This window comes from Bubalus kerabau, chromosome X, assembly GCF_029407905.1.
Source record: "Bubalus kerabau isolate K-KA32 ecotype Philippines breed swamp buffalo chromosome X, PCC_UOA_SB_1v2, whole genome shotgun sequence".
Taxonomy (NCBI): domain Eukaryota; kingdom Metazoa; phylum Chordata; class Mammalia; order Artiodactyla; family Bovidae; genus Bubalus; species Bubalus kerabau.
This window is the reverse complement of record NC_073647.1, coordinates 27,372,055-27,394,989: the sequence shown is the minus strand read 5'-3', so window position 1 is coordinate 27,394,989 and position 22,935 is coordinate 27,372,055. Positions and strand designations below refer to the sequence as shown.

Here is a 22,935-nt window from a genome sequence, read left to right as displayed (position 1 = left end):
CTCTGTGCTATACAGCAGAACCTTGTTTATCCATTCTATATATAAAAGCTTACATCTGCTAACCCCAGCCTTGCACTCAATCCCTCCCCCAAGTCCCTCCCTGCTTGGCAACCCCCAGTATCTTCTCTAATCCATTATTCTGTTTCTGTTTCATAGATAGGTTCATTTGTGTCATATTTTAGATTCAACATACAAGTGATGTCACGTGGTATTTGTCTTTCTCTTTCTGACTTCACTTAGTGTGATAATCTCTAGTTGCATCCATGTTGCTGCAAATGGCATTATTTCACTCTTTTTAATTGCTAAGTAATATTCCATTGCCTATATGTACCACATCTTTATCCAGTCATCTGTCGATGGACATTTAGGTTGTTTCCACGTCTTGGCTGTTGTGAATAGTGCTGCTATGAACATAGAGGTGCATGTATGTTTTCGAATTATGGTTTTGTCCTGATATGTGCCCAGGAGTGGGATTACTGGGTCATATGCTAACCTATTTTTAGTTTTCTGAGGAACCTCCATACTGTTTTTCACACTGGCTGTGCCAACTTATGTTCCCACCTACAGTATAGGAGGGTTTCTTTTTCTCCACACCCTCCCCAGCATTTGTTATTTGTAGACTTTCAATGATTGCCCTTCTGACTGGTGGTACCTCATTGTAGTTTTGATTTGCATTTGTCTACTAATTAGTGATGTTGAGCATCTTTTTATGTGCCTGTTGGCCATCTATATTTCTTCTTTAGGGAAATGTCTATTTGGGTCTTCTGCCCATTTTTGAATTGAGTTTTTGTGGTGGTTGTTATTGTTGAGTTGTGTGAGCTGTTTGTATATGCTGGAAATTAAGCCCTTGTCTGTTGCATCGTTTGCAAATATTTTCTCCCATTCTATAGGTTGTCACCATTTTGTTTATGGTTTTCTTTGCTTCACAAAAGCTGATAAGTTTGATAGGTCCCATTTGTTTATTTATTTTTTTAATTTCTATTGCCTGGAGGGAGTGACCTAGGAAAACATTGGTATGATTTGTCAGAGAATAGAAAACTCCTTTCCTTTCATTTATTAGTGATACACTAAAGACACCATAATTATTTTGAGTTACTTGCTTACCTTCACTTTTGTCATAAAGTTGTAATAAATAAAACAAAGAAAATGAGCTCAATGATAGACAAAATACCATAGAACAAAGAAAACCCAGAAACAGAGTCTTATATGTATGTAATTTGCTGTATTGATGGATGTGGCATTGCATGTGGGGAAATGAGAGACAGTTTAATACATAGTGCTAGGAAAGTTGTAAAAGCATGTTTACTTGTAGCCTTGCTTCTCTGAGAGAGACAGAGACACAGAGACATCTAACCAGACCTAGGGTAAAATATTTTGCTCAAAAAGTTTCTTTACCCAAATCTGTAGAATGGCAGTACATGAGGTTTCAGGGGTTAGATAGCCATAGTTGTGAGAGGGTATTTCCACACACTGAAAAAAATCTGCTTCCATTTGATGAAGACCAAGGAAAGCTGGAAAGCATCTAGATATCCACAGTTGTTTTCTGAACTGTTGATTTTGCAAAGGGCTCCTAGCTGGGTTTGCTAGACTTAATCTTTTCCACAGCCCATTAGGGAGTTAGAACTTATGCATTAATATAGAAGGAGAATCAAAACCTGTCACATTGGTTTGGTTGGGTTGTTTTAGTTGTTTTAATGACTATCCCATCACATATTCAGCTACTTCTTTTGGCCTTTAAATTTATTTTTAGCTTTTTTGGAGGAAGCACCAGCAGTGAACTGCTTAATCAAACATGTAATTCATCTTCAAGAACTCCCTGAAAATTAAAATGTGTGTTCAAGTTTTTATTTATGCATTGGCTGAGGAATAAGTATTGGGCTGACCAGAAAGTTTGTTCAAATTTTTCTGTAAGAACTTAAGGAAAAACTTGAACGAACTTTATGGCCAACCCAATATTATTGTTGACATTTCCACAGTTACATATGAATCTCACAATATACAGTATGTAGTTGTTATAAAAGACTTCCCAACTTCTAGGCTATGGTGTTCTCTTAAGAAGAGAGAAAATTTCAGAGTATATTTTTGAAAGTATAAGGGAGTATGAGAAATGCTCCACTTGAAGAGAAATTAGGTCAGTGATTTTGTTTGAGGTTTAGTCAGAAATCAATCCAGTTTCACTTAACAGACTTTCTCTGAGAAAAATGCTTGTTATTAGTAGGTATTAGAACACAGGAATGGTCTTCCCTTAGGAGCAGTAGACTCCAGAGTGCTCAGTGAATCAAGTCTCAAGCAATTAATTGTCAAAACAAGTCATTTTTATTACATTTCAGTACACTTCCCCTTTGTTGATTTGGGATGATCAGTTTGTAGTTGGTCTTATGGGGTCTGCTCAAGGACAGCAAGCAAACCAACCAACCAATGTTACAGACAAAACTAAACCCTTTATATCATTCAAAAGGAAATTAATAGAAGTGACAACTGGATTTTTTTTTTTTAAATTCTCTTTAGTTCAAAATGTATTTTCTGTGTTAAAGCTCAAGACATAACTCAAGTCTAAAATTTTCCCTTAATAGAGTCACAGATGTAGAGAGCAAACTTAGGGTTACCAAGGGTGAAAGGGGGGAATGGGATAAACTGGGAGATAGAGATTGACATATATATACACTAATTATGTGTAAAATAAGTAACTAATAAGAACCTGCTGTATAGCACAGGGAACTCTACTCAAAACTCTTTAATGGCCTATATGAGCTATATGGGAATAGAATCTTAAAAAGAGGATATATGTATATGTATAACTGATTCACTTTGCTTACTAACAACATTGTAAGGCAAGTATACTCCAGTAAAAATTAATTTAAAAATTTAAAAAGTTTTCCCTTGTACTTGATGAGAGGCTACCTTATAATCGTTGATCACCTCATTTCACATATGTGAATTCACCATTAAATTCTGAAGTAAATGTATACAAAATAGGACTAATAATGTGTATTGAGAACAGCCCATGAAGCTGGACTTTGTGAAAAAGGTAAATGAAACTTTCCTTAAGCCCAAAGCAAATAAAATGTAAACTGTTTCAAAGATAGGTTTCGTCTAAGTATTCATGAGATAGACTCACTAACTCAATTACTCCCAATATAACCAAACAAACAAAACCCAGGCTGGAGAATAAATGAAAGCATCATAATAGAAAAGAGGAGCAGGGTAGAGTGAAAATCAGAAAGATCTGAAGCATGAAAAGAACGTGATGTGCTGAGAATTATCTTAGTGAATATTTTTTTTATCTCTGTTTGATAGTGAATGTGCTCTTTTACATGGCAAGCTACAAAAACAAATAAAATAAGTGAACTTTAACTTCTCAACCATAACAAAAATGACTTGGAAAAATCCTAGTGGATGTTTTGGAATCTAATATTAGAAGCTAAAGTGGTCTCTTTACTGACCTTGGGGAAGACACAAAGCTACACTTGTAGATTTAGAGCTAGTTTCAAAATACCTGAATTCAATGCAAAACAGCCATTTTACATATGAGAATTTGTAGCTTTAAAATCTGCTTGTGTTCCTCAAAATACCAAGTGTTGGAAAGGATGTGAAACAAGAACTCTTACATGATGTTACTGGCACATAAATTGGTATAACACTTGAATGAACAATTTGCTAATACCAAATAAAGTTGAAGTAAATACTGTATAGCTTAGCAATTCCACTCTGAAGTATCTACCCCTGGGAAACACTGACACATGTGCTCAAGGAGCTCAAGACTATAACCACGGTCTTAAGGCTAATCTGTTTTACATTTCCTAGAAAGTAATGATACCTCCTTTCATAATCCTTGGAAGGACATGAATGTAGGCATTCTATTTATCTGTCTCTCTTTCTATGGCATATTCCCTGTGTTCAGGGTGAATTTCTCATTCTTACCCTAGATGACTCTGTTTTGCTTTGATGTGGTCAGTAATAGGTTGTTTTCCTTCCATTTCATTTATCCATTGGTTCATTAATTTAACAAGCATGCACTGAGTTTCTCGGGGCTTCCCAGGTGGCACTAGTGGTCAAGAACCCGCCTGCCAATGCAGGAGACAAGAGATAGGGCTTCGATCCCTGGGTCAGGAAGATCCCCTGGAGGAGGGCATGGCAACCCACTTCAGTATTCTTGCCTGGAGAATCCCCATGGACAGAGGAGCCTGGCAGGCTATAGTCCATAGGGTTGTAGAGTTGGACATGACTGAAGCGACAATGTGCTGTTTTTCAGAGACCTGGTGTATTCTTAATTTGGCTACTTATTTTCGAGCTGAGTTTTAATATCATGAAAATGCATGCTTATTTTTGTCATATATTCCAAGAGGAAAACAGATTTTTATATACAGATCTTCACTAAAGCATGTCATGTGTAAATCCTGGGACCCTTTTAGCTTTATGAGGTAAACACCTGAGCCACTACATGATTATTGATTTGCAGAAGCTATCTACGACAGCATGCTGGAAGCATCAGCAAGTTTTTATAGATTAGGATCTCATATTTAACATTGCGAAGAAGCAACCTTTTGAAAAGAAGTCCTTGGAATCAGGAATATCCCTGTGCCTATTTCCATCCTTCTCCAATCAAGAGGTAACTCTCTGGGACAGGGTAGGGATCAGGATGGCGGGGGGGGGGGGTGGGGGGGGGGCAGGGGGAAAGAGGTCAGTTTCCTACCAGGGTGAAATGATCTGGCCAGGAGTTCAAAATATTACTCTCATTCTGTGACAGGTCCTCAGCTCTGTTCTAGAAGCAATTGCCTCTGTATCTATAACAAAGTTTCTGCCTGCTGTTTTTCCCTTCTGATAACCTTATCCCTACTAGAGGCTGAAATTAACTGGAAATCTCTAGGCAAGCCATAACCCCACAGACACAGTGGAAACAGTCTACCTTGAAAGTACTCTTTGAGAAAATGAGTAATCTGGATACTTGGTTGGAAAGGACAGAGGTCCCAGGCCAAGTTTTTTGCCTGCTGTAACTTCAGCAGTCTCTATAGTTTCCAGAACATGATTTTTGTGGCTTTAACCACGAGATCCCCCACCCCCCCCACCCCCAGTTTTTATTTTGTATTAATCCACTAAACCTAACATTCTTTTTTTAATCCTGAGATTTCTAAATGGCATCAGCCTCCGATTCAAAAAGAGCCCTGAGTGCTTTGCTCAGACAGGCCTGTCAGCTGCTGAAGTCTGTTTCCCTTGTCACCCAGGACTGTATGGCATTGTTAGCACCCCAGCTTCGGCTGGCTTTTGAAGCCTTCCTTCAACTTTCAAACAACAACTTCTGCAGTAGCCTGCTGTGTTGGCGTGCTGCCTATGTTTTACCCTGCGCGGTTGCAATCAATCGAGCTGAAATGTTTCCGGGATGACTGTGTGCCAGATGACAGCGATCAACTTGCTCTGGAAGTCAAATGTCACACCTGGTAGGCCCAGTTCTCTCAGCTTGGCTAAAAGCCAGACACCAGCACTACAGGTTCACTCCACAGGTGCTGCTTTGAGTCTAGGACTGCGGTTCCAGTTTGTTATTGGACGGCCACTCTGCCTTCCCTGCTACCCGATGGTCTTGTTGATTTGGTCACTTGTTTGTCAATTAGAGCATCACTAATAAGAATTTCAGGCAGTGTTCAGTCCCAGGTTTGCTGAAAGGGTTCCACCAATGCAGAATGCCCCCCGCTGCCCTAAAAACACAGACAAAGCTCTAATTGAAAGCACTTCCATGTGCTTTTCACATGTGGAAAGTACTTCCACATGTGAAGTGGGAGACCTGGGTCTGGCCTTATCTTGGCCTCAATTTCCTCATCTGTTAAATGGACAGTGATTTGGATGGTGTCTAAGGGCCCTTGCAGCTCTGACTTTCTTAGATTGGACTGTCAGCTGTCAGAAGTGGTTTAAGAATTATAATTAAGCAATTTTGTGAACTGGTCTGTCACAGTTCAGTAAAGTAAGGGAGAAAACCTTTCTCCCTTGGCAGAGAAAATTGGACATTTTGTTCCTGTCACCATTTAGCAACTAATATTTAAAAGAACCCCAAACAATCATACTTAAACAGCAACTTGAAATGACCGCACTACATTAACACACTTTTCTCCACTCAGCATGAGTTCTATTTTAACCTGTCATTTCCAATATTGCAGCAGCATGTTTCAGCCCATTTAGACTAAGTAACTACAGCGATTTTGAAAGCATTAATGATTCTTATATGGCGACTGTAAATGCTCTAGGTAGAATCTAGCGAGGGCCTGGCTCCGAAGCTCTTAGGTGGGCTTAAAGGCCCCAAATGTTTACTGGCGGCAACATGCTGCAGGTGGCTCTTCAAGAATGCAGTCATTTTTGAACTCGGGATAAAAGACTGTGGCTCGAGACTGGTGGGCCCAGGAGCTCCTCCCTCTGCCACAGGGAAGACCAATCACAGGAAGTGTAAGACCACGCCCCCATTGCTCTCTTTGTAAAGGGTGGTCTCCATGGCAACAAGGCCAGTGGCTCTCTTTTACCAATCGCAGAGCACTGGGGCTACAGACCTTGCTTCGTTCAAATGTGAAGTAACGCGTTTCCATACATGAATCAGTGTCCTACTCAAACCTAAGGTGGATAATCACAGTGTCTCCTCTCTCCTTTAGCCAACAATAAGCCAAATTGATTTCTTTTGTTTGTTCATGAAACCTCAATGCTAGGCATTATTTTTATTTAAGTTTGGCCTCTTCTCCTGATACTCAATACAAGAGTAATTCCTATTGTGGGATAAACATGAATTCAGATTTAGCTAACATTTACTGAGCAACTATTGTGTAGTAGCATAGTAGGCGACAACAAGGCAATTCACATACATTATTTTAGTTAACTCACAAACTATATAAATGTGAACTCAAATGTAATAAACACTATTGGAGGTTGGCATACAGTAATCACTCCTTGAATATTTGTTGAATAAAAGAATGGAAGAACATGAACTCATTGATTATCACAAGGTCAACAAGGGCCCTTGGAGAGCATCCTGTCAAACTCTATCATTACACAATGCAGAAGTCAAGGCACAAAATGTAGAGTGACTAGGACTTCCCTGGTGGTCTAGTGGCTAAGACTCTGTGCTCCCAATGCAGGAGACGTGGGTTTGATCCCTGGTCAGGGAGTAAGACTTCACATGCTGCAACTAAGACCTGGCACAGCCAAGTAAATAAAAATCTCTTTAAAATGTGGAGTGACTTATCCAAGGCCATATTCACAAATATTTAGACTCAATTCTGTTCTGTGTGGATCCAGACCACTGTCCTCACCAGGACACAGCACACACTGCCTCCCATGAAAGCTGCGTGACAACAGAGCATCAAATCTCTGCTGTGTCATATGGCATTTGGATGCATTCTTTTGAGTGTACTGCCAAATGTAGTATTTGGGAGCCCTCTCTTTGAATGATTCAACAAAAAACACTTTTTGAGGAATTGAAAACTACATTTATTGATATTTGTATTTGAAAAACTCAAGGAAAAAAGGGATTAATGAGAGTAAGTTGAAATAAATCAGCAAGTGTGAGGCCTGGATGGGGGTAACATGTGGGCAGGGGCAGCAGCAGCTTGGTTGGGTCAAAGTGGTCCAAAACATGGTGTTGTCAGTAGTTCCACATGTAATCACATGCAGGGTAAATTATTCACATCAACCAAATTAATGAAAAGCCAAGGTGTGAATCAGAACATCAGTTTAATTCACAAAGGGAAATAGTCTAATAGATCAAAATATTGATGTGATTGATTGATATATTGGTTGGTCAATAACCCTCTAGAGAATATAATATAGAAGGCCTAATTATAACAAAAAAAAGTGGTCTGGTGAGCATGGAACCAGCAAAAGGGAGTTTGCTGGCTCATGGGAACGATACATGTCTGTAAGCCAGGTGCAGCCCTCTCCACTGTAGCAATATGCCAGTTGAGGAGGCATGATGCTCGTGTTTTCTGGTCTGAGCAATTTCTTCCTTAGCCATGAACAACACTGGAGACACACCAATGAGTTTTCTTGAAGACACTGTTCACTCTACTTGCAAACTGACTGTCAGCTCACCTGGCTATATGTCAGTTTTCTTGGTTATAATAACATGCCCGTTTGCCTTCATGGAACCATGTCTAGTCAAACCTCCATAACAACACAATTACAAGTCCATAGGAAACTACTCTGATGGGTCATTCCTTCCATTATGTATTATTTTAATAATGTGACTGTCTGAGAGGAACTTTTCCTCCAAGATCAGGCACCTTACTTTATCTCGGTGTGATGAAAAGGTGGCCCAAGACCAAACTGAGAGCAAGTCTGGGTTTGATAGGTGCACAGCAGTAAAACAGTACAACGCTTCCTTTCCTTCCTTTAATGCCTATGTAGGCAAAAGGGGACAGAAAGAGAAAAAGTGATTTGGGCAATAGGAGGTGGAAAGGATAAAGGATGCAGGAATAAGGATATTGAAAAAGAAGTAGTGTTTCCCATGACTTTTAATCTCTCAGCTGCTCCTATGTTCTTCCTGGATGAATGTGGGGCTGGCCTTATGATGGACTAGACCAAATATCCTGGATACAGATCCAATAAATTTTAACTTGGTGGGGGGATGTTAGAAAGATCTGGCATGTGGAATGCTGCTAAGGACAGAGAAGCAGTGAGTTGCTCCGGTGGAGAACTACAATGCCTGATGGGCAGGATTAAGAACTTAACTTCACAATTTGGTCAAGGGCTGGACCTGAAGGAATGGCCACAATTTCCCACCACAGTAGTTTCTCTAGTGATTACATTTTATTATCTACTTATTCTAGTAAAATATGAAGTCTAGCTAGACTTCTCCCCATAAAGAGAAAAAGGAATATTCATAGAAGGTATATACTCAAATCTAAAGAAAGTGATTAGTTAGTAAATTTATGTCCATGTTCAATTCCAAATATGTTAGTTAGTAAATTTATGTCCATCTTCAATTCCAAATATGTCAGCCTTGGAAATACATTTTTCTTTATGTGAGCTTTGTTTTTTCTTTAATCCAGTTGACATACCGGGACACCTTGGTATATATGCCATATTTTCCTTTCATTGCACACTCTTCACCCCAGCTAATAATTCCAGTTAAGAAACTGGTACCTTCCACTTCGGTAACATGGGGTCCCCCACTGTCTCCTTGGCATGAATCTTTACCTCCCTCATGGTAGCCGGCACAGAACATGTGACTGTAGATGGTGAACTTCGTGGATCGAAGACACGTGGCTCGGTCAACAAGTGGAACTTTCAGGTACTGAAGAATTGAGGCTGACCTCCCTCTGTTGAAGACTTTGCCCCAGCCACTCACATAACCGTAACCAAATTTAAGGAAGATGTTCGTGTATTCCTTGTCAGCAATGCAAATAGGGGTTACATAGCTATTTAGCTCTAAGGGTTCATCCAGCTCCAGGAGGGCAATGTCGTGGCTGTACTTATTAATAGATGCATTGTAGCTGTGGTAAGGAATAGCACGGATCACATTTCGCTTTTGCTCTGTAGGTTCTGGCTTCTCTGTGTTATGCTCACCTATAGAAAATAAATGTCTTTTTGAGCCACAGTCTCTCCCACAAAGAAACACATTTTCCAAGTGTCTATCTAGCATCACTTCCTTGTGGTGGTTTAGTCACTCAGTTGTGTCTGACTCTTGGGACCCCATGGGCTAGAGACCACCAGGCTCCTCTGTACATGGGACTTCCCAGGCAAGAATGTTGTAATGGGTTGCCATTTCCTTCTCCAGGGCATCTTCCTGACCCAGCGATCGAACCCCAGTCTCCTGCGCTACAGGCGGTCTCCTGCATTGCAGGTGGATTCTTTACTGACTGAGCCACCAGGGAAGCCCCTGTCTTTAGCTGGCAGCTTATATTCACCCACTGAAAATAAATTTCTCTTTAGTCACATATCACCTTTCACATAAAGAAGCAGATTCTTCAAGTGTCCACTTGTCACCATTGAGTTACCTGCCAATCAAGTGTCAAATATCTTATTCTTGTTACGATTTTGGTAAAACTTAATTGAGGGCCAATGCATACTTTTCAGAGCAAAAAGCCATTCAGGACCATCAGATAGATGGATCTGTTTACCCATGCTGTTTACAAGTCTCATCCTGTTCACAGGTGATAATGAATTGACTTGTTATGAATTATCTTCAGTTCAGTTCACTCAGTCATGTCTGTTTGCGACCCCATGGACTGCAGCACATCAGGCTTTCCTGTCCATCACCAACTCCTGGAGCTTGCTCAAACTCATTCCCAATTTCAAGGATTTGGACTGCTTTTTTTGCGTACAGATAATACATTCATTTAGTCATTCATTCAAATGTCAATTGAGGGCAGGTTACAGCTTGTGCCAGGGGTAAGGACACAAGCACCAGTGAAATGACATGGCTTTTTCAAAGACTCAGTCTGGTGGGGAAATGGACACATCAATAGATAAGTATATTTGCACTGAGATGAGTGCTAGTAAAGGTCTGCCAAAAGAATGATGCAGAGGGATTTCCCTGGTGGTCCATTGGTCAAGAGTCCACCTTCCAATGCAGGGGGCTTGAGTTTGATCCCTGGTTGGGGATCTATCTAGGTTGGTCATAACTTTCCTTCCAAGGAGTAAGCATCTTTTAATTTCATGGCTGCAATCACCATCTGCAGTGATTTTGGAGCCCCCAAAAATAAAGTCTGACGCTGTTTCCACTGTTTCCCCATCTATTTCCCATGAAGTGATGGGACCAGATGCCATGATCTTAGTTTTCTGAATGTTGAGCTTTAAGCCAACTTTTCTACTCTCCTCTTTCACTTTCATCAGAGGCTTTTTAGTTCCTCTTCACTTTCTGCCATAAGGCTGGTGTCATCTGCATATGTGGTGTTGGAGAAGACTCTTGAGAGTCCCTTGGACTGCAAGGAGATCCAACCAGTCCATCCTAAAGGAGATCAGTCCTGGGTGTTCACTGGAAGGACTGGTGCTGAAGCTGAAACTCCAATACTTTGGCCACCTCAGGCGAAGAGTTGACTCATTGGAAAAGACTCTGATGCTGGGAGGGATTGGGGGCAGGAGGAGAAGGGGACGACAGAGGATGAGATGGCTGGATGGCATCACCGACTTGATGGACATGAGTTTGAGTGAACTCCGGGAGTTGGTGATGGACAGGGAGGCCTGGCATGCCATGATTCATGGGGTTGCAAAGAGTCGGACATGACTGAGCGACTGAACTGAACTGATCTGAACTGGGGAACTAAGATCCCACATGCTGTGTGGTGTGGCCAAAAAATAATAATAAAAATAAGGATGGAATAAGTTGGATTTTGAGAAGATGGCCTCTCTACCACTAGTTCAACTTATTTGGCAATGATCTTAATAGACTCTAGTAAAATATGATATGGGCTTCCCTGGTGGCTCAGTTGGTAAAGAATCTGCCTGCAATGCCGGAGACGGGGATTCAATCCCTGGATCAGGAAGATTCCCTAGAGAAGGAAATGGCAACCCACTCCAGTATTCTTGCCTGGGAACTCCCGTGGACAGAGGAGCCTGGCAGGCTACAGTCCCTGGGTCACAAGAGTTGGACGTGACTTAGCGACTAAACCAACACCCAAATGATATAGCAGTCATATAGAAGATCTAGGGCTGTTGCAAACAATTACCATCCCTTGTTTATTTACCTGCAACTACAGTAATTTTAACACCAGGCTTGATGCAGTGGGCTGCAGTTACAACCCATTTTTCATTAACGATGGAACCTCCACAGAATGCAGGAATTTCACCATGCAAAAGGACCTGTGGAAACAAAATGATGAATCTTACTACATAATATATTTGATCTACAACAGCAACAACAAAATACGTGTGCTGTTTAGAGGAGTGAGCAAAAAGTTGGCTTCTAGGTGCTGGCTGAAGTGGAGTGTTTCTGGCAAGTGTCAGTTTTGAAGATGTCTTAGTGTTCCTGGAGCACAATCAAAAAAGCCATTTCTGAAACCGTCTTGAAGAGAATGGGTAGTGATAGCCAGTGAGCAGTGATAGCCAGGGGGAGTGCTAGAAGAGGCAACTAGGAGGAAATAGCTTCTTTGGATGATGTGGGGTCCTTGGATTTCTTTTTCAGGCAAGTCAGGTTCTCTGATAGCATAAATTGCTTCTTGGGGATATGGCTGGTATATTCAGAAACGCACTGACTTGACTCCTGGAGATCAAGTGATTACTGTGTCTCCTGTCCATGTACGAGGAAATCTGCTTGCCATAGAGCATTTGAAAGAAAAACTACTGACTTTTCCAGGAGATCTTTTCAAGCCCTTTCTCAACAAGAATGATATGAAATGAGACTTCATGGCTGTGCTATGCCAATTCAGGCAGGGGGCAACAGCTGAACTTGTGCACTCCTTCTGGTCTCCCCGCTACTATCTCCACCTCCCCTCACTGGATCTGTAAGCTGCCCTGTCCTAAAAGATCTACTAAGCTATGTTTGATTTGGGGACAGAGATGTTTGAGCACTACCTTGAGCCTGGGTGTGATTAGATAAGAGGCCAATCCATTCTTTCATCTACACATTCGTCATATAACCAGAGTGGACTATGGATATTTTTACCACCTCAATGTCTAGATCAACTTGGAGAATTTTCACTTCCTGTGTATGCAAGGGCCTTGGTCCACCTCTTCAGGAAGAAAGCTGGGAAGTATGAACACTAGAGGGCACACTCAACATTTGGAAACCCTTTGTGGGCACTGCTGCCCTTTTACTGAAGCACATACAGCCTCAGGCATAAGCCCATTCATAATAAACTAGGAAAAAGGGGTGGTCACTCCTTTCCAGTGTGAGTTTGAGAAGGTCCTTGGGGGCATATTCTAGTGAAGATGCTTTTTGTCCTGAATTCTATTTATTGAACCCTGGCTAATCCTAGACACTAAAGCACTAGCCTCCCACATGGAGACCTATGGGGCTGACCCACTGCAAGCCTCTGACCCTCTTTTCTAAACACAGGTTTCCCTCTCATTCTAGCTGTCGTTTTTCATGTTGAAAAATAAAAATATAGGAAAACTCACACAACATAATAAACACCAGTTCACCCACCATCCAGACTCAACAATGATCTTAATTTTCTTTTGAATCTGTCTTGCTCACTATGGACAAATCATTGTGCTAAGTGTTTCATGTGCATTTAATACTCACAACACTTTGTGGAGTGACACATCCATACAGATGAGAAAACCGAGGTTTAGATATGCAGTTAGTTAAGATTAGTTAGTGGTGAGGCTTCTAAGCACCCAGTATTTCTCCTAGTGTGCTTGGTGGACCAATTGCATCTGGGGTGCTTATAAAATGCAGCTTTGGGAGCCCACCCAGATTTCATCAGAATATTTCCTGCATGGGATGGAGAAAAATGCAGATCTCCAGAATATCCTTATGCATAATTAAATTCGAGAAATTCTGTTTCAGAATTTCCATGGCTTGGTGACCTTTATGTTTTAAAAGTGATTACTCCAGGAGGAGCTGGCTGCATAATTTGCGGGGCTTGTTGCAAAATGAAAATGCAGGTCCCCTTGTTCAAGCTAGGAAAAATTGTCATGGAAGATACTAAAATAAAACAGTTTTGCTTTTTTTCTGTGGTGTCTCACAACCTATCATGGTGTTGTGAATTTACTATTTAAAGTTGGGCTCCCTCATGTGTGGGGCATAGCCACTGGGTGAGCGCAGGCACTCACAGGTGCCCAGGGGCACTGAACAGGCACTCACAAATGCAGCTCTCAGCTGCCAGGTCCCCTCTCCCACCATCCCTGTGCTGGTGCCCTGGTGCCATCTTCCCTTCCCACTGGTTCACTGAAGCAATCAACAGCCAATGGTGACTCCCAGGGGATTTCAACTTGCGTGTCAGGATATGTTCAGTTCCTGGAATGAAGGGAGGCAAGAGGTTTGCCCCCGTTACTCCCCCTCCAAATGTGCTAGGACGCATTTCTGGCCATGTGAGATGCCATGTGGCCATGCCCCTTCCTCAAATGGCATAGAGTCTAGGCACCCAGCTTCAACTCTCTGTGTGCCTATGCTGGAGGAGGATGACAACAGTAGCTGCTGGCAGTGAGGAGGGGGCATATGGCAGTGTGCCAAAGGTTGGCGGTGGCAGTGGTCATTGGGCGGCTGGGGAAAGGGAAGACAGAGAGAGCTAGCCAAGGCACCAGGGGACAGGGGAGAGGGAGGTCAAGAGTCCACCCCTGCACGGTACTGAGAGGTGAGCCTGCGGTGACTTGAGGTTCCAGGTTACCAGCGCACGCATGCTCCATTGTCTCATTGAACTTGAGTTATAAAACACAAATGCAAAGCATTGAGCTACAAATGCGGGACCCTTTGGAAGACAGGGCCCTGAAACTGCACTGGTCACCAGTTCTTGAAACTGGCCCAGACCTCAGGTGAGTATCCTCACCAGGCGAATTTGCACAACACTGTTCTTTACCAGGCCTCATGACTACAACTAAATACATCTGCTCAAGTAACAGGAGTTAAGCATTCATATACAATGATATAATGGTGCTTACCCTCTATATGAGAGGCGAATTGGACATCTCTCAGCTTAATGGGCTAGTTAGGCCAGAGTGAATGATAGCCACAGCCTCGGGCACAGAGACTATGTTGTAGCTAGTCTGATTCCTGCCAAAGACTTGCTGCTTGGAGCTCCTATGCTGTTCTGGTGGATGGCTGAGAAATACAGTTGTGTCCTTTCAAGCCTGAAGAGTGTTTTTTTTTTTTGCCCATTCCTGATTAGTATTAGAAACTTTGGTAAACATCTTTGCCAAGAAAAAGCCCTAAAATACATTTGCATTTAAAAATATTTCAAATGACTTTGTTTCGGAATGTTTACTTGACTACTTCAGGATCACAGCTATCTAAATGTTAGCTCTTTGGGAATGAGCTGTCTGCATGGCCAAGGACAAGTTCTTATATGACATCACTTTGGAGAACGATCGGAAAAATGGGAAAGCATATGTTCTGAGCAAGGTGTCCGAGTGCTGATCTGTCAAACATTTTAATGTTTGTCATATCCTAACAGAAGCACATTTTCTCTTTCACACATGCACAGATACACACCAAACACATCCACATACATCTGCAAAATACACATTCACATATCTATTTTGATGTTCTTCACTGACAATGCCAGCCTAAAGTAATAGCTGCTCCCCTGTTGTTCCTTTTTTAACCTTTTAACTCAAACTTGACCTTTCTCTGTCATTTCAGTAAACTCTTACTCTCCCTACCTAGCCACCTCTTAACAATTTTTCTTTGCATACTTGTTCTCTTATGTATAAAGAGCAAAACCACTTCTACACGATGTATGGCTTATTAAGCCTACAGGTGTGATTCACCCAGCCCTTGGCCCTACTTCATTTTTCTGAGCACAGAGGGGAGGATCACTTTTGGCTTTTAATGGTTAACTAGACTAGTACTGGCATCTGCATTGCAGGCAGATGCTTTACCATCTGAGCCACCAGGGAAACCCAGTCATTGAAATAGACTTCATCAAACCATCCTAAAGAAGAATTCTCTAAATGTTCTGTCCAAAATAGTTTTGTGGGGCCAGATGAGATTACATATGTCATGTTTTCATTTCTGCTAATTGGAACTGTATAATCTGAGCTAAGAAAAATAGAGGAATATCTTTTCAAGTGAAGATATATATATATAGTCTTAGGAAGTTCATGTAATATCTTATCTTCCTCCCAATATCCACCCCCACCCACCCACCCACCAGGAGAAAGAGAAAGTTCCGGTGTATACAGATGGTAACTACTTGTTGTCTGCCATGGGGGTGTGTTCTAATCAAATGGAAAGAATTGGGTCTGGGTAGGTACAACCCACTCCAGTATTCTTGCCTGGAGAATCCATCCCATGGACAGAGGAACCTGGTGGGTTATAGTCCACGGGGTCGCAAGAGTTGGACACAACTGAGCAACTAAACAACAACAATATAAAGGATTAAAGAAAGCTTAACCACTTGTGAAGAAAGCTGAGAATTAATGCTTTTGAACTGTGGTGTTGGAGAAGACTCTTGAGAGTCCCTTGGACTGCAAGGAGATCCAACCAGTCCATCCTAAAGGAGATCAGTCCTGGGTGTTCTTTGGAAGGACTGATGCTAAAGCTGAAACTCCAATACTTTGGCCACCTCATGCGAAGAGTTGACTCATTGGAAAAGACTCTGATGCTGAGAGGGATTGGGGGCAGGAGGAGAAAGGGACGACAGAGGATGAGATGGCTGGATGGCATCACCGACTCAATGGACATGAGTTTGAGTGAATTCTGGGAGTTGGTGGTGGACAGGGAGGCCTGGCGTGCTGCAATTCATGGGATCGCAAAGAGTCAGACACGACTGAGCGACTGAACTGAACTGAACTGAACCACTTGGTTTCCATTTGTATTCTGGCGTTCTCAGTCTCATGGAATGACCTTCAAATGATTAAACATACAATGAAAAGTGAAAGTGTGAGTTTCTCGGTTGTGTCCGACTCTTTGCGACCCCATGGACTGTAGCCTGTCAGGCTCCTCTGTCCATGGGATTCTCCACACAAGAATACTGGAGTGGGTAGCCATTCCCTTCTCCAGGGAATCTTCCCCACCCAGAGATCGAACACAGGTCTCCTGCATTGCAGGCACATTCTTTACCATCTGAGCCATGTAGCTCAGCTTAAACATACAATGCTGCTGCAGCTACTAAGCCGCTTCAGTCGTGTCCGACTCTGTGCAACCCCATAGACAGCAGCCCATCAGGCTCCCCCGTCCCTGAGATTCTCCAGGCAAGAACACTTGGAGTGGGTTGCCGTTTCCTTCTCCAATGCATGAAAGTGAAAAGTGAAAGTGAAGTCGCTCAGTCGTGTCCGACTCCTAGCGACCCCATGGACTGCAGCCCACCAGGCTCCTCCGTCCATGGGATTTTCCAGGCAAGAGTACTGGAGTGGGGTGCCATTGCCTTATCTGATACTTATGGCTAATACGGAACCTGAGGCCCATGATAAACCAAAAGAGAAAGACCAGGCACATCCCATCCAGGACAGACAGATCCTAACTCAAAGCAGAAGAGGAGGGTGGAGCTCTTGGGGGCAGGTTCACGCATGCTCAGAATTATTGGCTGGCAGGGTCAAGGGAAGAGGACCAAAAGCAAGTGAGAGGTTTAGAAAGCTGAAACTCAGTGCTGCTTCCTCCAATTTCTGACTTTTAAGCTGTTGATGAAGGTAGTCTTGTAATATAGGTGTTGCGATTTCCCTGTTTTCTCTAATGTTCACATATCTCATAGCTTCCCTTTGTAGCTGTATGAAATTCGAGTTCTGTTTTAGTCGCTCACCCCGCCAAGGATATACCGACTCTAGGAAATAGCCTTTCTGTTCCTATATACTGCAGTCAACCCTCTAGCTTCCTCTCTCGGCTCCTGAGTGGCTCTGCAGAGTACCCGAGTTCTCCAGGGGCCCTGAACCCAGAGCTGGGCATCTGGAAGGAAAATGCAGGTAACTGGTCTCACCCCTCTGCTTCTCTCTCAGACCCTCTGTCGCTGTGATGCGGGATTAGAGGTCAGAGATTGGTCAAGTCTGCCTGCGCCTTTGACCTTGGGGGTCGGAGGTAGGAGCAGCCGGGAACGCAGGGGGTTCTGGGAAGCGCCTGTGGCCAACCAGCTGCATCTGCAGCGGCTTTGCCTCCAGCGGAGAAGTTGAACTGAAAGCCCTATAAGGTAAGCATGCACGCGGCCGCTGACAGCCACGCAAAAGGTGAGCTCGCTTCTTAGGGTCTCAGAGCGGGGCGGGGTGGCCACGGTCTCTAGCCTGCCCTGTCTCATCTCCCATTAGGTGAGCCCGGTCCCTCGATGGTCTGGGATGGCCTTGTCCCGCTGCTGCGGTTCTTGGGACAGAGCAGTGCCTCAAGTCAACAATCCCACGAGCATCTGCTCGAACAGATCTGCTCCCCAAGCTGCCCGGCTCCCGTGACTGACCCAAGTGGCCGGAACGGCCTTTCTTCACCGGGAGCAGGGTCCACCTGCCTGCCTGGAACTTGCATCCGTAAATCCTCCAAGAAAGTCGCCGCCCCCTTGCTCTTGTGGCCCTTAAGCTCTCGCCAGCCAACAGCTCACCTAACCCTTTTCTTGAACAGGTTAGACGTTTCCAGTTCGTTCAAATTATTCGTTCAGATCAGATCAGATCAGTTGCCCAGTCGTGTCCGACTCTTTGCGACCCCATGAATCGCAGCACGCCAGGCCTCCCTGTCCATCACCAACTCCCGGAGTTCACTCAGACTCACGTCCATCGAGTCAGTGATGCCATCCAGCCATCTCATCCTCTGTCGTCCCCTTATCCTCCTGCCCCCAATCCCTCCCAGCATCAGAGTCTTTTCCAATGAGTCAACTCTTCACATCAGGTGGCCAAAGTACTGGAGTTTCAGCTTTAGCATCATTCCTTCTAAAGAAATCCCAGGGCTGATCTCCTTCAGAATGGACTGGTTGGATCTCCTTGCAGTCCAAGGGACTCTCAAGAGTCGTCTCCAACACCACAGTTCAAAAGCATCAATTCTTTGGTGCTCAGCCTTCTTCACAGTCCAACTCTCACATCCATACATGACCACGGGAAAAACCATAGCCTTGACTAGACGAACCTTTGCTGATAGGAAACTGAACTCTATCTGGGCCTCTTTGCCAGACTGCTTCACCCACGTGGTCGTGTGATTCCCCATCCCCTTTTACTGACACAGCAGCATTTTGAATCTTTTCTAGGTGGTGTTGCAACTACAGCTGTTGCTTACTTTCTCTTGATGCTTGGCCTTCAGCAGGGGTGTTGCAGTCAGGTCTGCAATCAAATCAGGTATTTCCACCTTGCAGATTAACTGTGAAATGGTGGTAGTTGGCTCATCCATAAATGGGGAGACATTCTTTTTTTTTTTCGTTTTTTTGTTGTATTTTTTTTACTGTTTTGTCTGTGTCTAAAAGTGAATTTAAACTTTTTTTTTTTTTTTTTTTTTAATTTCCATTTGGCTGTGCCGGGTCTTAGTTGCAGCATGCAGAAAATTTAGTTAAGTCATGTGGAATTTAGTTTCCTGACCAAGGATTGAACCTGGGCCCCCTGCATTGGGATTGTGAATTCTTAATCACTGGACCATCAGGGACGTCCCTAAAAGTGACTTGTATATTCAGTTTATCTGCTGCTTTTGAAACCCAGTCACTGTTTGTGAGAAATTGGGTGCAGTGGATGTGGAGAGAGAGCTTCTCTGGTGAGGAAGGAATCAGTGTGAAAGTGTGACAGGGTCTTTCTGGAGTATCCTAGACAGTAGCATGGCTCTTCACATTTGGAAAAGACAAGACTGAAACCTGGTGCTTGGTACCTCTACAGTCAGTAATCTTACTTCATAAGGATGAAATAGCGAGTAAATGTGTGTGGGGATCAGTGATCTTGAACACTCCAGATGACCTTACCTAGGCTGATAGGAAGGAGACAACAGGTGCACTCACTATTAAGTGTGCAGCAAGGAAGACATGAAAAGATTTGTAATGATGGGTCTCAAATCTAGCCCTTGGTTACCTCAAAAACATGGACAGGTGATTCTCATGTGTGTTGTCTGCAGATCACACCTGGAGAAATGTGGGACTGGGTACCATGAGTCCACTATTTGGTGTTTTGGACCCTAGCTGCTGGGCTTCCCTGGTGGCTCAGATGGTAAAGAATCTGCTTGAAATGCAGGAGACCTGGGTTTGATCCCTGGGTCAGGAAGATCCCCTGGAGAAGGGAATGGCTACCCACTCCAGTATTCTTGCCTGGGAAATCCCATGGACAGAGGAGTCTGGTGAGCTAATGTCCACAGGGTTGCAAAGAGTCAGACCCAACTGAGCCACTAACACACACACCCTAGCTGCTATAACAAGTTTGTTTCCTTTGGACCAGTGAGTTTCCAGTTGTACAGTGTGTCAGAATAACCTGAAGGGCTTGTTTGTGCTCAGATTGCTGGGTCCTACCCCCAGAGTTGCTGATTCCTGTAGGTCTGGGGCACAGCATGAAAATGTACAGTCCCAACAAGTTCCAAGGTGAATCTGATGCTACCACACCTTGAGAACTACAGCCTTGGACCAAACCCCTACCTCCTATGCCCTGCCTGGGTCCAGTACCCCAGTTCTTGCCTTAATCCTTCCTGAGTTCTTTTAAAAATGCCTTCGAAATACTCCAGTTTCTCTGGACCTAGAGACTTTCTGACTCTGTCCAGTTCTCCCAGGGGCTGAAGCTGAAGTAGTACCCAGAGCCCCAGTACTGGTGACCTCGCTTCCAGACATCCTCGTTGCTTGTTAGAAATCCTGTTATGCCATGTCCTTGATGCCAAACTCTCCTTGGCCTTGTGTGGTAGCTGTCTCTGGATTTCTCTCTGAGCAGCTCCTCACCTATGGGAATTTCCTCATCCTACTTTGTGCTGAAACCTGCCTAAACACTTCCCTCATCCCAATAGGTCTGACTGATGTCTAGTCTCAGCCTCCCACCTGGCCCGTCCCTTTTCCACTGGGCTCCAGTTTTGACACACCATCAACACTGAGTACCTGCCAAGGGAATTGACCTCTTTCAGCATCTTCTCCACCAACCACACGACTGAACTCATCGAATGATTGGTTGCTTTGAGTGACATTATCCCAAATTAGTTCAGCTTCAGAAGAATTTTCATAGTTCATATTGGAAAAAATAGTCTCAGCACGGGTGAGCTTCTTAGAAATATGTGAGACAGAGAGACGTCCACAGGGAAATTGCACTAGACAAATGGAAAAAAAAAATTAGTATTCTAGTATTTCTCATTGGCTAGCAGACAAAAGTCTGGAGTGAGGCCCATCCTTGTCATGTCTGAGAAGCAAGCCCATCGATAGTTTTTAAAAAATTGAATCAATGAATATAGTCTCAAACTAAGAGGTTAATTGCATTATTTCCATGGAAAAGTTTTCAAACGCTTCATGAAAGGGACATTTGGCTCAGGAATCTGTCATCTTTACAGAAACAGAAGAGGTGTTCCCAAATCAAATTTCCTAAGACTTTATCTTCCCTGGTGGCTCAAACAGTAAAGTGTCTGCCTACAATGCGGGAGACCCGGGTTCAATCCCTGGGTCGGGAAGATGTCCTGGAGAAGGAAATGGCAACCCACTCCAGTATTCTTGCCTGGAAAATCCCATGGATGGAAGAGCCTGGTAGGCTACAGTCCATGGGGTCACAAAGAATCAGACATGACTGAGCGACTTCACTTTCACTTACATGAAGTCCAATGACTTCCTGTTTCTTTATGAAAAAGTTTTGTTTCCAGGTACTGTCCTTGAATGGAAGTCTGGGGATTGGTGCCATATAACCTTGATTTTAGAATTTGGTAAATGGGATGTCTGCTCCTTATTGTTAACAAGATTTCATTTTTTCTTTTTTGAGGCCACACTGCATGGCTTTTGGGATTTTAGTTTCCTAACCAGGGATCAAACCCAGGCCTCTGGCAGTGAGAATGCAGAGTCCTGCGCACTGGACTGCCAGGGAATTTCCAGGACTTCTTTTGTAGACCAAAATGCCTTCAAGATCCCAAGGTGGAATTTAGGTATCCATTGGGGAGAGGTCATTGTGATTTAATTACCTGGCTGTTGAGTATTAACTAAATAAATTATTAATATGATTATAACCACCACATCTACCTGGGCACTGGCTACCATTTACCTTGGGTTGGTTTATTTCCTAAAGAAAAGAAGTCATCTACTGATACACTGGGGAGAAGCAGAATGGAAATTTGTAGTCAAGCAAAATCACTTCACATTTCATTTCTCACTTTCCTTTTATCCACATTCCTTATAACAGACATTTCTATAGCAACCAGCTGTGGCAAAGTATCATGAAGACAGCATGTGGTTGGGAAAACAGGAAATTAGTTCAAAATACTTATGTATAAATATAAATCATCAACATTGGCTCAAGAAAAGGGACAATTACTATTGAAAGGCAGAAAAGTTTATTTTAGGTTTGGCTTATTTATTCTGCTAAAACTAAGGTTATATTCAGAATAACACTTAATAGTTGGAGGTGGTTCTCTGTTTTTTCTCTTTCTTATAACAGAAAAGGACTTAAAACAATTTAGCTACTATGCTGTCTGTCTACACTGGAAATTAGGTTTCAAAGGTAAAAACAGATACACACATACTTCTCCCTAGGTAGGCTAGTTTGAAGCTGTGTATGTCAAGAACCAGGTAGAAGGATGGGAGACAGGCAGGTCTTTGAAGCACTAGACTCTTTATTTTAGTGCAGTCTATATACTCTTGTCTTCTGGTTCTTTCTTTAATCTCCTCTGCCAGGTTCATTGCTAAGATAGGTATCAAACCCAGTTACAGAGGAATGGTGTGTGATTTAATGTATCAATTTAATAAGCTATCAGGCTTTGGAAATGCAAAAGAAATTATATCTAGTTTGCTTCAAAAAAGCCCTTCATTTATCAAATATAATTGATCCTGTGGAGCCTACATCAAAAAAAAAAAAAAAAAAAAAAAAGAAAATCCAAGTTTCTGCTGCCCTTATTTCCAGAGAAGAGCAGTGTGAAGAGTGGAGATGATCTCCACACACCAGTCAGCTGTCAATATGGTGGCATGGTTGACATAACTGGGAAACATTGCTTTGTCCACTGCTGTATAGATTGACTGTGCTGATCAGCTTGACACAACTCAGAACAGATAGTTGTCAGAACTATTCTGATGCCAAGTGTGTAAACTCAGGCTGAGAATGAAGGATAGAAAATAACTTTTTCAGTGTAAACCAGCCATGCTCGGACAGATCACGCTTAAAATTCACCAGCCTTATAATAGAAGCCTATCAGTCAAGCACATATGTATCTTTTATTTTTTTTATTACAGGATTACTACATTAATTTGACTTCATGAATTATAGATATACATGCAGAAATCACACAAATCAATTGCTTCATGATATAAAAGTCAAAGA

General features: G+C 42.9%; 1 protein-coding gene across 1 annotated transcript in view; it reads right to left on the bottom strand.

The window, feature by feature from the left end:
- Positions 1-8,937: 8,937 nt before the first annotated feature.
- The window catches only part of F9 (coagulation factor IX), a 33,865-nt gene continuing 19,867 nt past the window's right edge, over positions 8,938-22,935 (bottom strand). The window contains exons 6-8 of the mRNA XM_055564034.1: positions 20,529-20,734; positions 11,658-11,772; positions 8,938-9,537 (exon numbers count right to left, since the gene is read on the bottom strand). Of these exons, the coding sequence (XP_055420009.1) occupies positions 8,990-9,537; positions 11,658-11,772; positions 20,529-20,734 (869 nt within the window). The 3' untranslated portion in view covers positions 8,938-8,989. The remainder of the gene's footprint in view (positions 9,538-11,657; positions 11,773-20,528; positions 20,735-22,935) is intronic.